Source organism: Ambystoma mexicanum, chromosome 5q (assembly GCF_040938575.1).
Source record: "Ambystoma mexicanum isolate Mex_15411 chromosome 5q, UKY_AmexF1_1, whole genome shotgun sequence".
Taxonomy (NCBI): domain Eukaryota; kingdom Metazoa; phylum Chordata; class Amphibia; order Caudata; family Ambystomatidae; genus Ambystoma; species Ambystoma mexicanum.
The window spans coordinates 87,078,124-87,094,819 of NC_090933.1; the positions used below are offsets into that span (position 1 = coordinate 87,078,124).

General features: G+C 43.1%; 1 protein-coding gene across 7 annotated transcripts in view; it reads right to left on the reverse strand.

Moving 5' to 3' along the window:
- Positions 1 to 16,696, reverse strand: part of PTPN3 (protein tyrosine phosphatase non-receptor type 3) — a 2,254,194-nt gene that overhangs the window by 1,693,196 nt on the left and 544,302 nt on the right. For all 7 annotated transcript variants that reach the window (XM_069620560.1, XM_069620561.1, XM_069620557.1 and 4 more), the window contains 2 exons: positions 3,608 to 3,715; positions 3,489 to 3,531 (listed from right to left, as the gene is read on the reverse strand). In XM_069620560.1, coding sequence (XP_069476661.1) covers positions 3,489 to 3,531; positions 3,608 to 3,715 — 151 coding nt within the window. The remainder of the gene's footprint in view (positions 1 to 3,488; positions 3,532 to 3,607; positions 3,716 to 16,696) is intronic.

The window sequence follows — 16,696 nt, forward strand, 5'->3', positions numbered from 1 at the left end:
GTCAGGCAGTCGAGGATTTCTCAATTCTTTTTTTAATTATGAAGGGAAGTGTGTGTTCCTCGAGTCGGATTGTTTAAAAAAAACTTTTTTATGAGGAGATGAATCTCTCGACTCGTGGGATGACCCACATTTCAAAGGAGTGGACAGGGATTTGGGAACAATCCTACTCACCGACAGTTTTAGCTTTTCGCTCTGTTAAGGCCTTACCCATCATCGACTGACAGGATCGACAGTCTGCTGTTTTGGGCTTGACGCCCAGCCACCAGATGCATATTCTATGCGGGTCCGTGATAGACATTTTGGTGCCGCAATCTGAAGCCCGTATTCGGAGTCGAAGACTAGGCCATCTCACAAGGTTTTAGTGGAAATCTTAAACATGCCTTAATTCTCAAAGCAATCGCATTCGCGGAAAAACAGAACTGAAGCCAATGGACGCTGCGTTTGGTATATCTACTCGGCGATGACGTCAGCCGAAATGGAGGCCCTCGAGGGAAATCGGGTCGACTGTCTCGACGCGATGCACCCTCTGCCGAGAACAACATTTTTGACGAAGCAGCTGAAGCACGAACAGAGATATCATAAAATGAGGAATACGTCGGAGGACACAATCCATTCGAAAAGGGACAGGGAGTAAAAGTAAGACAAACACATTAGGTTCCCACTTGGGGAGTACACAGAATGGGCGATGAGTTTACCACAGTGTCAGGGGAAACTCTAGCCTTCTGAGCTTGTTACTATTACAGAGCCCCACTCTGAATGCTCATGGAAAAGACCAGCAGGAGCGGGTGTGTGTCTGGACCCTAAAGCGTGAACAAGAAAACAGTACCTAGAATCACTTGTGTAGAGGTGCGATACAAACACCAAATCATATAATCACAAGACTGAAACCTGTACGGGTCCAGCAGAAACTCAACAGTGACTGCCTCCTGGACCAGCACACTGTTAACAATATGGCACAAGGTACAATACTGAAATTTGACCAAGGAAAGGGGCAGAGATTGCCTGCTGGGCAGTCTTTCTTGCTACGGTCCATGCTCAGCTGGCACTGTTGACATGTTCCTGCTAGAGTCTACTTCAACACAGTGTTTTTTCCGCAAGGGTTACCCTGCGCCAGGGTCCAGTCCTTGGTTGAGGCCCCCTTGCCTCCTTGTGTCTTCAGGGGATGAGGCGACTTCCCTAAAGGATAGACCTTAGCGCTTCCCTGAGTGTAAACATCAAATGACTCAGGTAAGGCACGCCTCTCAGAACAAGACCATAACTTATTTATTTTATTTTTTACATAACAGCCATTGGGCATCGAGGCGCTGTTACTTGCGGGGCACTTAGTTACAGGGGATGGTACAGGTTGATTTATATATATTACAAAAGGTTTACATTTATACAGTTATTGTCTAATTAAATAATTTTACATTTATACAGTTATGATGCAGATAGAAGGATCTGAAAAACATGTGTTAGATCAAAGGAAGCATGGATATGTCACTAAAATGATGGGTGTGGCTGAAGTAATGACATCACAGGCAATGGCCTTCCAATAACTTTAACCCTGATGCCTGGCCATTATTTTTCTTTAAACAAACGCAGGGAGGCGGGGGGTAAAGAGTCTTCTCCTAAAAAATAGCAAAATCTAAAGTATGTACTACAATTATCAGTAGCTAGATTGTGGACTACTGCGAAGTAACCAGAGATTGCAAGCTGCCACAGAAAGATGGCAAATGATGCTCTTAAATGATGCACTTGGCTATGATTCAAATTTCCTACAGAAAAATGTCAAGGTTCAAAAGGAGAATTTCCATTTAGATAATTTTTGTCAAGCAAACTCTTGTTTTTGGATGGCCCTATTTTCTCCTAGTCTTTTTGCCTAGACATTTTTTGAATTAAAGAGGACGATTGTTAAATCATGGTTCTGAAGTGCACGCCATTCAATGTTGTAAATCCCCTTAATTAATCCACAGATTAAAAGTGCAATGTTGCATAACATGTAAATGCACTTTATTGTTTTACCTGGGCACCCATGTAAACCTATAGGGTCTCTGTATGTAAATGTGATTGCACAAAAGATCAGGAAAGGGACATTTGGTTCACCGCGCTCACGCAGAGTAGGTTTGACATTTTGTTAACCGTAGTTTCACAAAGAATGAACAAAAACATTGGAAACTAAAAGTGAGTTGGGATTTCTGCATAACAGTAGGCATACACATTAGATCAAAGGTAGTCCTGGTGGCAGAAATCCTGTTTATAGACTAAAATCACAAAATACTTGCTATAGGAGGCAAACTGCTGTGCTAAATGTAGCCCACAGAACAGAAACATTGTAGTTAGCGGTCCTATGCAGTGATAGTTTTTAGGCAGAGAAGCGGTTAATCCTTATTTTACGATGCTCTCTCCAGCCCACGAACGTGGAAAACCTCGTAGCTATAGCACTCAATGGTAAAATCCAAGCTGCCACTGAATCTTCATGACCTGAGGGATCCAATTTGTTAGAAGGCAGTGCACCAGCTGGGGAGGGAGTAGGAGCTGCTGCATGCCCGGGAAATGCATGTAGAGGTCAGCAAGGGTTATGGGAGTGAGGGGAGTGTGTACATGTTAGAGTGGAAAACCTTATATTAGGAAGACCTAGTGAAATGATTCCTGCTCATGCAGGTAAAGTATTTTTCTAGTTCTATGCTGAATGTAATACTGCGTAGACACTAATGTGTACACACACGGTCTTCAGCATCCAAAAGATGCTGCTAGGTTTATAGGCTTTGAAAACTATCAAATGACAAAATATTCTATGGTGCTAATATCACCACCGCAGACCATGCTGTAGTTTCACAAATACTATTTAAATAAAGTCCATAAACCTAAAAACACTTTTGGATGCTGAAAAAAGACTATACATACTGGAACACTAAGCTTAGACATCCAAGAGTTCAGTTGGCTCTGGTGAGCAGATGTCTTTCCACTATGTCCATGTGTAATGCAAAAGTGTGCTTAGCCAAACGTGCCACATTTCCCATTGCATAATATTACTGTACCTTCATTGGAGTAATGGCAAATCCATTACAGTTGTGTTCATACAGGGGCAAATACTAAAATAATGGGGTAAAGCCATCATAGGAGTATCCGTACAGGGACAATGCTGGCATGTTGGGACTAGTCCATAACGGGTGTGTTCTTATCTATAATTTGTGGCTAGGCTCAAGCTGCCAGCGTGATTTTTCATCAGAAGCTCAATCCACGCACACATGTGGTAAATAAAAGAAAAGCAGCCACTTAGCAAAACCACCTCAATTTCTACTTGAAGACTAAATCAATCTCAATGTGTCATCTTTTATAAAGATCTCAGCTTCTTGGAAGGATATTTCAGCTCAGCAGACAAATGCACACACTTCACTAATGTCCAAACCTGTATAGAACCCACCCATTATTCAAGAATGACGTTCATATGGTGTTTTATAACCACAGGTGACTCAACACATACAAGTAAATAACAGATTACCAACCTTTCAGCTGTTTCCTGAGAGGTTTGCTTGCTTCAAGCCATTTCTGTGAAATAGGAAACCCCATTAGTGATATATTCATACTTTTAACGCTCAACAGATTCGTTTCACGGTATACTTACAGGAGCATCTAACGAATCATCACTCTGCTGTAATCCAAAATATTCCCGCTCCGTTACACCCAGGTGGTTGAAAACTAAATCCAGCAAAGTCTGACCAGCATCATGTTTCTGAAACAAAGAAAAACGTCCAATATATTTTAACTGTTTGAAGGTATGACACATGATAATACAGGAGGATGTACATTCTTTATATAAAAATGCAAGCAATAACTGTCAGGTTTTATCTTGTAAATTGAATTTTTTATAATGTTTCACAGTGGGGAAAATTGGCAACCAATTTTGACTGCTACTTTTAGATCTGTGTTGAATGGTTTTTAAAGTAAAAAAGATGTTGAACAACTGATAATGATGTGCTAATTTCAATATTGGTAACTTCAAGCTCTTCCCGATCGTGGCTCAAACAGACTTTCATGGAAAACTCAGAATGCCACGCTGAATTATGAAAGCTGGGCAGTTTTAGTCAAGCAACTCATATGCTTGTAGGCTTAAAGAAAGCAAATGTAAAAATGAACATCCATGTTTTGTAACTTTAGCCATCTAACGAAAAGTATTGAAAAAAAGCATTCCTCACGCAATAAAATCTAAAAAAAAGATCTGGAAAATGCCAGCCATCTAAAAACATAAAACAGGACTGGTGAGCAAAGAAGTTGGAGAAACAAATGTATGCGTGTTGCCAACCGTGTGTAAGAAGCAAACTGATATCTCCAGGCAAAAGAAATGTATAAATAACAGACTTCCAGGGGTCTGCTGTCAAGGACCTTCTCAATCTGTAAGTGACCACATACAATTTATTTTTTAAAAATCGAAGAACTAAAATCCACAGGTACCTGAAGCAGAAGAGCAACAGTGTTATCTACTTAAAAATCGACCTGAGGAAGATCTGGCAGGCTGAGTTAAAACTCCAGAACCAACACGGTACAGCACAACTGCTTGCTCACCATCAAGGAGAAAAAAACTGCCCAAAATAAATCATCAAGCCAATGCCCAATCAAGGCAGTTTAGACAGATCCTCAGATTCTTCAGAAAAAAAGTAATCATCAATGAGGGGCAACATAGGAGATACATTGGAAATCTTCAGAACAGAAGTCCTATATTAGCAAAAGTGCAGACAGCAAATGCTGATATAGGACCGTTCAAGTGAAAAAGAAACAGGTTGGACTTTCAATAGCAATGCCTCTGGTGACAGATTTTGGCACAAGGGAGAAACCATCTTTCTGCGTCATATTGTTTCGTGTAATTAACTGGAATCGGCCTAAAATGTTCCAACATCCTAGCAGACTCTAGTTTCCCGGATTTTACATCTCGGCTGTCACTTGAGGGCCTATTTCATTGCGGACTACAACGAGGAAATAATAATGGAAGCTCAGTCTGTGGTAAAATAATTCTGAAATCCACGATTTCATTCAGAACAATTTTAGACTTCTTATGCACTACAGAGACGTAGGTCACAGATTACTGTGTCCAATCATCTATTGCCCTTTATAGCCACTTTTTCACTGCACGCTTAATTCCTTACAAAATGGACTGGAACATGTCTGGGGATGCTTGTGGTCTTGAGCAGAAGGAAGGTCACCAAGCAGTTCTGACTGGACCAACTGTGATTTACATACGATCTTTCCCCTTTTGTGATGACTTGGCAGGTGAAGAACGGTGGTCTGAAGTTTTGCCCAGAGCAATGACAGAGGTTCAGATTAATTCTAAACCTTCCAGACATCACGTCTTTGCTTCGTCACCCCTAGTGGGAAGGGTATGCCCAGACGTGGGTCCTTTGCGTGCTGGGCCTATAGACCCAAGCTACTCCTCACTGATGACGCCCAATGAGGCCGGAACATGTCTGGGGATGCTTGTGGTCAAGTGCAGAAGGCATGTCACCAAGCAGTTGGGGCTGGACTGCCCCTTTTGGGGTGGGACAAAGCGTGATTTGAATATGGTCTTTCCCCTTTTGTAATGGCTTGGAAGATGAACTGTGGTCTGGCGTTTTGCCCAGGGCAATGAGAGAGGTTAAGATTAATTCAAACTTTCGAGCCATCACCTCTTGCTCACTTCAAGCCATCCATATGACAGGTCAAGATGCTGGCAGAGAAAAGACCTTCATTCATTTGGATTCCCTTTGCATTTAGCTTACTATCACACAATACACTTTTGCACTACACACTATTCATTCCTTACAAAATGTCACCTTTGTAAACCCAACACTACCTTTTGCTATACTAAGCAGTGATCTCCCTTACACAACACTGCCAAACCGGTCTCTCCTCCCTATTGGCCTAAAAGGTTAACATCTTTTGGGATTTTATATTTTGTTTGTAAAAACCAAAACTCAAGAGCACCAAAGATTTACTATCCAGTTTAGAAAACCACATTTTCATGCAAGGTATTACAGGACCATTGCACTCATAGGGTCATATATTGGATGACATTTTTAGTAGAAGTGATTAATCCATAGTTTTATATCAATTCCCCTTAAATTGGGAGAATACAAAGCAATTAGGCAGACACTAGTTATCCTCACCTACTACCAGTGCCCCAGAATTTACCACACAACCCTCCCACAAGCGCCAATGGCAATCCCAATCTACCGACAAGTTAATCAACCTAGGATTAATATAAATTGATCCAAAAAAAAGAAAATAAATCAACCTAGTTTCCACATTGCCTATCCCGCCTCTTAAATAAACTGCTTCAACACTTGACTTCTCACCAAGCTACACAATTTAACACTTGAAAAAATAAGCTACCCAGTAAATTTCAGCAGAGCCCATGGCACAATCCTGAAATAAAAGGCCCCCGAAACAGAATTTATAAAAAAACAAACAAAAAAAGTAAAAGATAGATTAGGTCTATCCAAGAGCCCTCAAAAATAATTGAAATAAAATCACTCATTATTTCGATTATTTCTGTTCTTTTAATTTAATTCTACCAGGCGGTATTTAACAATGTTGCCACTTATCTGGGGAACCAAAGCATTAAGATTGTTGAAAATATCTGCCCAAGCCCGCTTTACATCTAAACGAGAAAGTAAATCAATGATGGCAGCTGTCATGTTTGACATAAGACTAGTACATTCGCTCACTCATTGGACTGAATAATTCTTTTTTTTTTAACCTCTTTCTTTCTTATTTTCAACAAGGTACAATAAACAACAGAACATCATAGGTCATTGAATTGCAAAATACACAACAGCGGAAGACAAATACGACAGAATTCCAAACCATAACTCTGTATTCCACCATACTAAACTTAAGACTAATTTAAAACAAAACCAGATGCACCAAACAAGTGACAACAGACAAGTAGGACCACACAAAACAACCACACAGACAACACAAACCCCCACCCCTATTTATGTTACTTGAAAATAGACCAATGCACTCCACTCCAGAACCCAATCTAGCATCATCCATAAAGATCAATAAAGCTCCCCCACATTTCTTCATAAAGGCTTTTCTTGTTTTGTTTACAAAACATCGTTTTCTCAAATCTTGATAAAACTAACATCTAAAATCCATTCCTCCACCGTCGGCTTCTTTCATGTCTTCCAGACCCTCAACACCTGGTTAGCCGCCACCAATAAAACTTTTGATTACCCCACACGATATCACCCAACTCACTTCCCGTCCAACACAGTACAATAGTAAAATGACCGCTAAGGGATTGCGTGGTTAAACAATGTCCCAAATTTGGTCGATCCTATCAATAACCTCCCTCCAAAAACTCACCACCCTTTCACAATACCACAACATATGTATCAAAGTACCTTGTTCTTTCCCACAACTCCAACACCGATCATCACCAACTAATACGAATGTACACATACACACTGGGGTCCAATATATTCTGCCCAATATCCTTTGATGTATATAGCGTAATTGCAAATCCACTTTGGCAGTCGTCGGCACTCTCCAAATCTTTTCCCATTCTCTTGGCATAAGTTCTCTACCCAACTCCTCTGTCCATGATAACCTTAGCTTTTCCCACATATCTAACCATTGCCCATCTGGTTGCAAAATCTGCATAAATGTAGACCCTTTTTGAAATCCAATTTCCAAAATATTAAAAGTCTGACTTCTTCAAAAATGGAGCACCCAACATGTCTCTCCGTTCTTAATTCCCTGTTCCTTAACCCAAATTTCTCAACTAAACTTGCAAAAGGTACTACCCCTGCATCACTCCACACATCACCAATAGTCAAAACAACCCTCTGAACCCACCTTTTCCAATTCAGTACCTTATTATTAAACTGCAGACCAAGATTATGCCAAAGGGACGCCTCTTCATAAAGATAAAGACCTTGTCCAGTTCACACTATCCACGACGACAATGCTTCTTTAGTAGCCAATACCGACTTCAAACACTGCACCTTCTTCGGCAACTTACCAAAAGAAAACAAACATTTAATATCATAAGGCAAAAAACGCTTCAACTCAATTTGTACCCACCACGGCACCTGGTTCAGAACTTCACCAGTGTAATCAGAAACTTTCTTTAACAAAAAACCACTACCATCATTTTTTAACACCGGGTACCCAAAACCCTGATCTTTAACTTTCCGGGCCATAATGTACCCTTTGTGGGGCAATATCTTCCATATACAATTTAGCATAAAATGAACGAAAACATTCACCTGTTTTACCTTTCTTAATCTCCAAATTTCCAGATTCATCAACAATTTTTTTTTTAATATAAACTCTCTCTGAATAGCTCTTCAATCTAATTGCCAATAACTTCCCTGCCTTATCCCCTTGCTCCCAGTAATTTAGCTTCATGTAATATAATCCCCTCTCAACCTGTGAGTTCACCTCAGTTTTCAGTAATTCCTTAACATCCAATATCCTAAACCTAATAATCTCCTCTCTTGATAAAGCATAATTTCTTTGTAAATCTCTCAATTCCTTTTCAAGCTCTTCAAATCTAGCTTCTCCCACCCTATGCATTCTCGCAGTCCAGTTCATCAGTTCCCCTCTAACCGAAGCCTTGAAAGCATCCCACACCACCATATTGTCTGCCGTGCCATCATTTATCTCAAAGATATTTGGTATAAAACTCATTAATGCATCAGTGGCATCTTTATTATTTAACACACAAGATTTCAACCTCCATCTACTAGACCCCAGCCTCTCAGCGGATAATCTCAGTTTAGCCATAACCATTGAATGGTCTGAAATGTGTCGTTCCCCCATAGACACCTCTTTTACATTTTCAATTAGCCTATCAGACACTAATATGTAATCAAGCCTAGAATGAGAATTATGTACCGGTGAGAAAAACGAGCATTCCCTTTCCCCCAAATGAAAATTCCTCCATACATCAACCAAATCATATACTTCCAAAAAATCTCAAAAATCTTTACCCAGAGCCCTCACCAAACCCAACCAACCAACCCCTGCATCAAGACCCGCCACTATGAACAATAAAATCCCCCCTTGCATATCTAAATAACTTGTGACCCATGTGCACCCTTCAATCCAGTATCCAAGCCCCGACCCCCCTTTTTGTTTTATAGCAAAAACCAACAAGTAGTCCAAAAACATTAATAAATACAGGCATGCCCTCCCAGAATTTAAAAATATATGCACCGGACACATCCACTGAACAGCAGCATCTCAATGGGTAAAGTACAAGGGCTGTAATGAGATGCAATATGCACATCAATCACATCTTGAGACGGTGAGTACACAAATTAGCGATGGCATCTAGAAAAAAGCTTGCTAATGGAGTAAAAAACATTGCCAATCCACCACACTATCAATAACCTCTCCCCTGCCCACCATAAGCGCATCACTAATAACAATGAAACACTGCAGAAACTGCCATTCTGCACTGTAGCAATTAACCCCCAGCTGGCATAAACGTGACCTTACTGCAAGTACCCACAACCTCTTGCCACTTCCAATATCCTGATCAACACTAGCGTCCATCCCGCAATTCATAGCAAATAACATATAAACACACCACCCAAACGACTGCATTTCTTTTACCCGTGCATGATACAGATCTTAGCAATGCAACTCAGATGTGAATGCAGTGATTTAGTGAGACTCCAGTCCACCAAACATCACTGCTTAAACCAGCAGAGCAGTACACACTACCAAACTTGGGCAAAGTAGGAACATGCAAGTCAGTCATCAAGGCGGATCAAGTGAAACACAAACAAACGTTATCCACAGTTCAAACCAGAATTATCTTGCCCTCCTTGCCTCTGTTAAACTATAAGCTGAGCATAAAACCTCAAAAGAAAAGTCAGGCAAGAGAAAAAGAAAATTGGAGTTTGCTAGCAGATAAGCAAACATGCCATTTCCATCAACTTTCAATGTACTTTGCACAAGGTCGCCTTAGTGCCTGCAAAGTCATCACTGGGTGCGATTCTGTCTCTCTCGAATGCTGAAAGTCAGAGTGAGGCACCAAAAGCAATTAATTGATCGCAAATGTTTCAATCAAAAATACTTGTAGCAAGCTTTCATTTTAAAATTGAGGAATGGGCAAATAAACGTGTGTCAACTGGGACGACATATGGCAATCTAAGAACACTTTTACAGTAAAGTGCCATTATTAATACCCCCTTGCTCACAGCGGAGTCAGATTCGGTATTTTAGTCTGTATAATTCTGAAGCATTTGCTACTGCTAATCGCACCATCCCACTGGTCCCACCCACATTCCTACTGACACTATCTTGTGCTGTGCCTTTCCTGCAAAACGGTTCTCACATTCTTCTTCACCCTTATAATTCCCAAACCAGTGAGGTTGGGTTATGATCTGTTATGATAGGTTATTTATAATGCACTTAATACCCAGAGGTTTCTAAGCGCGGACCCGGGGACCGAACCTGTGTTGCTCCGTGTCGTCTTGCTTCTGAAAGCAAGCGTCCCCAAACAGCACGATCCTCCCCGCAATGAGAGACAATGAAAGACTCTCCCAAAATGGGAATAAGGCCAAGACAGAGTGCGGGTGAGCGTAAATGGGAGTTTATCAATCTGAATAGGGCATGCAAAGAACTCTGCAAACTCCGAGAGCGCTCTGTCTGACAATAGCAAAGACAGGCGTATATATTTACAAAAAACGTCATCAAAACCTACATACTATAGGGGGCACAAGTTCATTGGGATTGGGTGGCGACGACTAACTATAGGTGCTGCTGCGGCGTGGTTGGTCTTGGCTGGAGGACGTCACTGGTCACCCTTGTGGGTTGGGCTGGGCCTGGCAGGTCGGCTTGAGTTCATCCGGGCGGTGTTGGTGTGCCAAGGCGGCCTGTGGCAGAGATGAATGCCTTTCCTGACTTACTTGCCCTCAGCCATGCACACCACAGTCATTCAGTCATTTACAGTGTTATTCTCTTTAGTAAATCTTCCAATAGGTTATTTTATAGGTTAATGCAACACAGGAGGAATGCACCTTGTGAGGGGTCTGGAGGTAATACATCGAGGCCTGGTTACCCGTGTCCTGTTGACCGGGGCCATAGGTCGAGGGGCTAAGCTTCGGGGCCTGGGACGGGTGGTACAGGTCTTTCTGTCTTGTTAGAAGTTGTTATGGATGTTCCGCTGTGTGTTGTCAAAGTGTTGGGTGTCCTGATTGCACAGGGCCATAAGTCTAAGACGGTCCGGTGGGTTGTGGGGTTTACGAGGGGGCGCGTGAGTTTAGACAAAGGTTTACTGCTGTGCTGTAAATAATGCAGGTGGCTGGTTGCGGCCTTGGGTGCTGCAGTGGGGCTACAAATCTTTGAAGCGGCTCCAGTCTGGTCGGGGGAGGTGGGATAGCGCAGAGCGGGCCTCTGTTCTCATGTCTTGGCAGCCTTCGCAGGGTGGGAGGGGGAAATGGCCTTGTACGCATTCACAAAGGTATCTCCCTCGTGTGTTGCTGAATGTAGGTAAAGACATCACAAACATTTGAACACTTTCTATAATACTTATTCAACATCGCTTCAAAACATGCATTTAAACTTTGCTGGATGTGTCTCGATTATACCCAGTCTGAGCACCATATTTGTACATTATATTCTAGCAGCTACAGTATTTTAGTTACATGCATATACATTCGCAGTAAATGAGGTAGTAGTTGGGTCGGTGGAGTACATAGAAACGACCCGCCACTGTACGTGACGGTGGTGGCACATAAGGGGCTTAGACATACACACATGATAAGTGCATTCTCGCGCATCCTTTACATGAGTTCATAGTATAGTTGCATTCGCTTTCTCGTGTACTCTAGCAGCATTAGCTTAGTTATGGCGCAAAACCATGGGAGGTAGGCTGCCCAGTGATACACGCAACAACCAGATCCCTGGAGCGTTCCTTTATTATTAGCATCCACCTGTAATGGTGTGAGCTCGCCATTGCTTATATCATGGGAGCATGCTCTCTCATTTTAATACATTCTACAGGCGTTTGTAATATAAGAGATTTTGTGGAAGAAGCATACTTTGCAAGTGGTCTTGACATTACTATATACATATATATTAAGACTGTCTGCCATCAGATGACCATTTTACCGTTCTTCTCATTGTTCAGGCCTGCTGGCCGGGTCATGCTGATAGTGATAGTACACTGCGGGAGGTGAACTGTTACAATGTTAGCGTATTGCGCTAGCTCATGTCCGTCTTGTTTGTGGGAACGTGCTCGCAGCGGATCTGCCAGGGTGCTGCGGCAACAGGGATGAGACTCTCCAAGGGTGGGGGCCGCGCTACAGTGCGCTGAGCTCACACCATCTTTACCAGACAAAAAATGGTTTCTGGGCCTAGCTAAATTTGTATGGGCAATTAATACGTGTGGGCAATGTCTCCAGCGGGTGAGCCCTCCACCACCTGGGCCCGGGTGGCACGAGGGAACGCCCAATGAGCCATAGCCCTCACCTGGGGAGAAAACGCAGGCGAGAGGGGTCTCCTGGACCAGTCCTCCCCTACATTTCCCCCCTTTCGTTACTTAAGTAACGAATTCTTTAGCTCGTCTATCCTCCTACATTCTGCTTCGTCCATAACCGCCTCATCCCATGCAGGAGTTCCTTTGATAGGCATCCATGCTCTGCACACCCCCCTTAAGCTCTCACCTCTCCTGGCGTATTCATCTGGAGTACACGTGAGATATATACACCCACCATCTCCCTCCAAATCTACCCAAACTTCCTCGTACCATTCTAGTATGCGGGGCTCTTTGATGGTGGTGTGCCACAGCTTATCTACAATATCCTTGTCGTGGTACATGGGCACCAATTGGTACCTGGGTGTGTTATCTATCCCGGTTTGTATTTGTGCTTCTTGCATTGTTTTTATTGTACCGTGTGAGTTGCCCATTGTCACCATCATCATTGCACCATTTGGTACTGCGTTAGCACAGGCTCGAAGACCCACCTGGCACAGGCAGAAAATCAAAAGGAGGAACACCACAGCTGGCATCAAAAATTTCACAGTTGTTCCAAGCCATGAGGGGACCCAGGAGAAGATGTTATCGAACCATGTACTATCTTCTGCTCCGCCTTCCATCTTCATTTTTTCTCCTAGGTTGTGGACTGCTTCGATCACATGGGACAGGGAGCCGTTCTCTGCGTCTTCAGAAGGTACGAAAGTGCAGCAGGCACTTCCTATTTTTCGGCAAACACCGCCGTCCATCGCCGTCAACAGGTCCAGGACATACCTGTTTTGCATGGTCATCAGTCGCAAAGCTCTTAGTTCGACCTTTATTATGTTAAATCCTTCTTCAGTGTCGTTTGCCAGCTGAATCAATTCCCAACGGGTTATCTGGAGCCATTTTGCGTTTGCCCTTGCTTGGACACTTGATACGAGTGAGGCAAAAAATGTTTCTGCTGAGCTGAATAATCGATATTTGTCTGGGATCTGAGCCAATAGTTCTGATGATGCCTGTGAGATGTAATTTGATGCTTGTCTGTGACGGGTTAGCACCTCTCCCTTGCTTCCGGAAGACAGGACATACATTTGTGATTCTGCAGTTGGTTGGGCCACACTCTGTTGCGTGTGTTCCTGTGTCCTTTTGCTTCCATCGATGTGGCTTTCTGGTATCACCATTAGAGCTGAGTGCAGAGTGGCCATTGAGCAGCTGCCACTCCACGACGGGGGGAGGTGTAGGTATGCCTGGTTGCCACATACCCAGTACGTGTCCATAAGGGCCGCAGTCCCTTTTCTTAGATCTGGGATGGTGAGGGTTTTGTTGCACTTCTTGTTCGTCCCCATGGACGTTCTCCCTTCTCCTTCGAAACATAGTTCATAGTCTATTTCACTCTGCAACTTGAAAGGCTTTTCGATGGGCGTAACCCAGGTTAGTTTTGAAATGTGTTCCTTCCATAGGGGTGTGCACGTTTCTTCTATCCATTGCAACTTCACCGGTGCCACACCCCTCAGTGCTTCAGCTTTACACATTACTTCTTCGTCCTTCCACTTGTTGTCAGAAAAAAGTGTCCCTCCAATTACAAAAAACGGTTCTTGCAGACATACAACCCCTGATGGTTTTTGGTAGCACGTTTTCTCGTTCTGTAGCATTTGAAAAGTCACTTCATGTGCCTGGAAGGTGTTCTTAATTCTGCATAACGTAAGATGAAGGAGACATTGGGCGTCTATAACTGGCAACTCTTTGGGTAACAGTACTTTGGGTGTACCTGATGCGTGAGGAATAAGGGAGCAGACATAACAGCTCTCGTTTGTTGTTTGTTTAGCTGTGGCACTCATATCTGCATACCACTTATTTGTTTGGTGGGGGTGTCGTGGGTCTTCCATTTTATCTAGACCTAGCCCATAGTACTCATCATACTTCCTCCTCCCTGCTTCCCTCTTCCGTCTTCCGTCTGTTATTCTTGTTCCTTTGGCGCTTCCCAACCTCCTGAACGAAGGGCAAAACAGACCCCCCTTTTTCCTTCCCGCCCCCCTTCACCCAGTCATCATATAATATTTCATGTGTTGCTTTCATTCTTTGATTGTCTATGGCCATGGGGGCAGGTTGGCTGCTGGGGGTATTATACAACCAGGATATGGCAGAGGGGTTTCGGTCGTTTAAGCTGTGAGCATTGTAATTAGACATCTCAGGTGGGGACAGTGTGTTATTTTGCCTTTTACCCTTTGGCCCTCCACCTTGTGAGATGACAACATTGGATGGCGTAGTATAGTAGCCCCACACAAGTTTAGTTCCGTCCCATACCAAAAAATCACCTTCCCTTGTATTGGCATTGACACTTGCAGTTGTATTGGTCCCAGTAGTTGTGTTGTTCCCTCCCCCCTCGTTCATCTCGATAGAGATGAACGCTATGAACCAGTATGTAACCAGACCAAACATCAATGTAAAAAACAATACGATGCACGCAGATAGTCCACATTCATACGAACATATGCATTTCTCAGTTAACCACTCTCTAATTCTAGTAAATCTATCCGTTGCAGGCTGCCCGTTAGATGCCATGGAAGCTCCTGTTTAAGATATAAAAGTGCATTGAGTGCATACATGTAAACATTTTGCTAGCACCATCAGTGCCAATATACATGTGACGGGGAATGGAAGCGGGTGGGGATACGGGGAGGGGTATTCACAGACAAGGGTGTATACAAGCTTATAATTTTGGCATTCCATTAAATATATATATACACACTCAACAAGATAAAAGTTAAAAAAATTTCCTTTTTTTTTTTTTGTATCTTTATCAGTTGTGCATTTATTCAAGTTTAGTACCAACACATACACACAAGTTCATATTCAGTCATTCTGCTCAGTTGCAGCGTTTGCTGTTGTCTGTGCCTCCTCATCTACCTCCTCTTGTACGTTGCTATATGCCTTCCGTACATCGGTCAGGTGCACCCAGTACCTCAACCCTTTGACCTTTACTGCCGTGGGCGTGCAAAATATTACTTCGTATGGGCCATGGAATCGTGGTGCATTCCACCGACGCACAAAGCTTCTGACATAAATCCAGTCGCCTGGCATTAGCTGTAGCTGTTGCCCTGGCTCCGTGACAGCGCCTGTTATATTTCCCTCTTCTCTAGTGAAGGGTGGGGAGAGTTGCTTTGATATCACGCGCGCTGCCCTTGTCAATTTCTTTAAATAGTCTGTGAACTCATCTCCCAATATCGCGGCGCTTCTGTGAGCGTCTGAGTGTTCGCGCAGTGGTGAATGTGCTGTGTTCATCCGTCTCCCAGTCACGATCTCGTGCGGGGACAAATGGTGGTCTTTGCTTGGCTGGTTTCTTAATTCAAATAGCGCAAGGAGTAGGCAATAAATCCAATTCTTCTTTAATGAGAAGCATAGTTTTGATAACCTGCCCTTCAACAGTCCGTTCATCTTTTCCACTACGCCATTACTTTGAGGATGATAAATTGAACATAATTTATGTTTTATTCCCAATAATGTAGTCACTTCCTTAAAAAGCTCATTCACAAAATGAGTGCCATTGTCTGAGCGAATCACGTCACAAATTCCCCATCGCGGGAATACTTCCCTTACTAGGAACTTGGCGTCGCTCTTGGCATCGGGTCGTGCGCAGGGTCCTGCTTCCACCCACCTTGAAAATGGGCACACAACCACGATCATGTACCGTGCGCCATTACACCTTTCCCCCATGTCTGCGTAATCTATATGTAGTTCCTTGAATGGGCCAATGGGTTTAGGAATTGTTCCCCGGAGAGTGCGTAATGTCATTCCTGAATTGTATATTTGGCATGTTGTACATTCCATTGCCAATCGAGACACATGCTCCTGGAGACAGGGCACGAACCATTCTTCCTGTATTTCTGCTGCGATGTGCTGTTTGGTGTTATGTGCAGGGAAGTGTAGCTGTTGAAATGCAATCTCTAATCGCTGGATTGGCATTACCACTTTCCCCGAGTTATTTTGCCGCCACAGCAGGTCTGTTCCTGACTTGCTGCACCCTCGTTTTGTCCACATTAATTTTTCCTCTGCACTGGCTCCTTCTTGTAATTCTATTATTTGTGGTATGGGCATCATATTATATCCTTCTGGGGGCTCGTTGTTTCTCTTGTTCTTAATCATGTACTCACCTGTGTCATTTTTCTGAAAATAGGAAGCCTCCTTGGCGGCAGCGTCCGCTGCTGCGTTCCCGAAAGACACAACATCTGTGTTGGACGTATGTGCTTGGCACTTTACTAT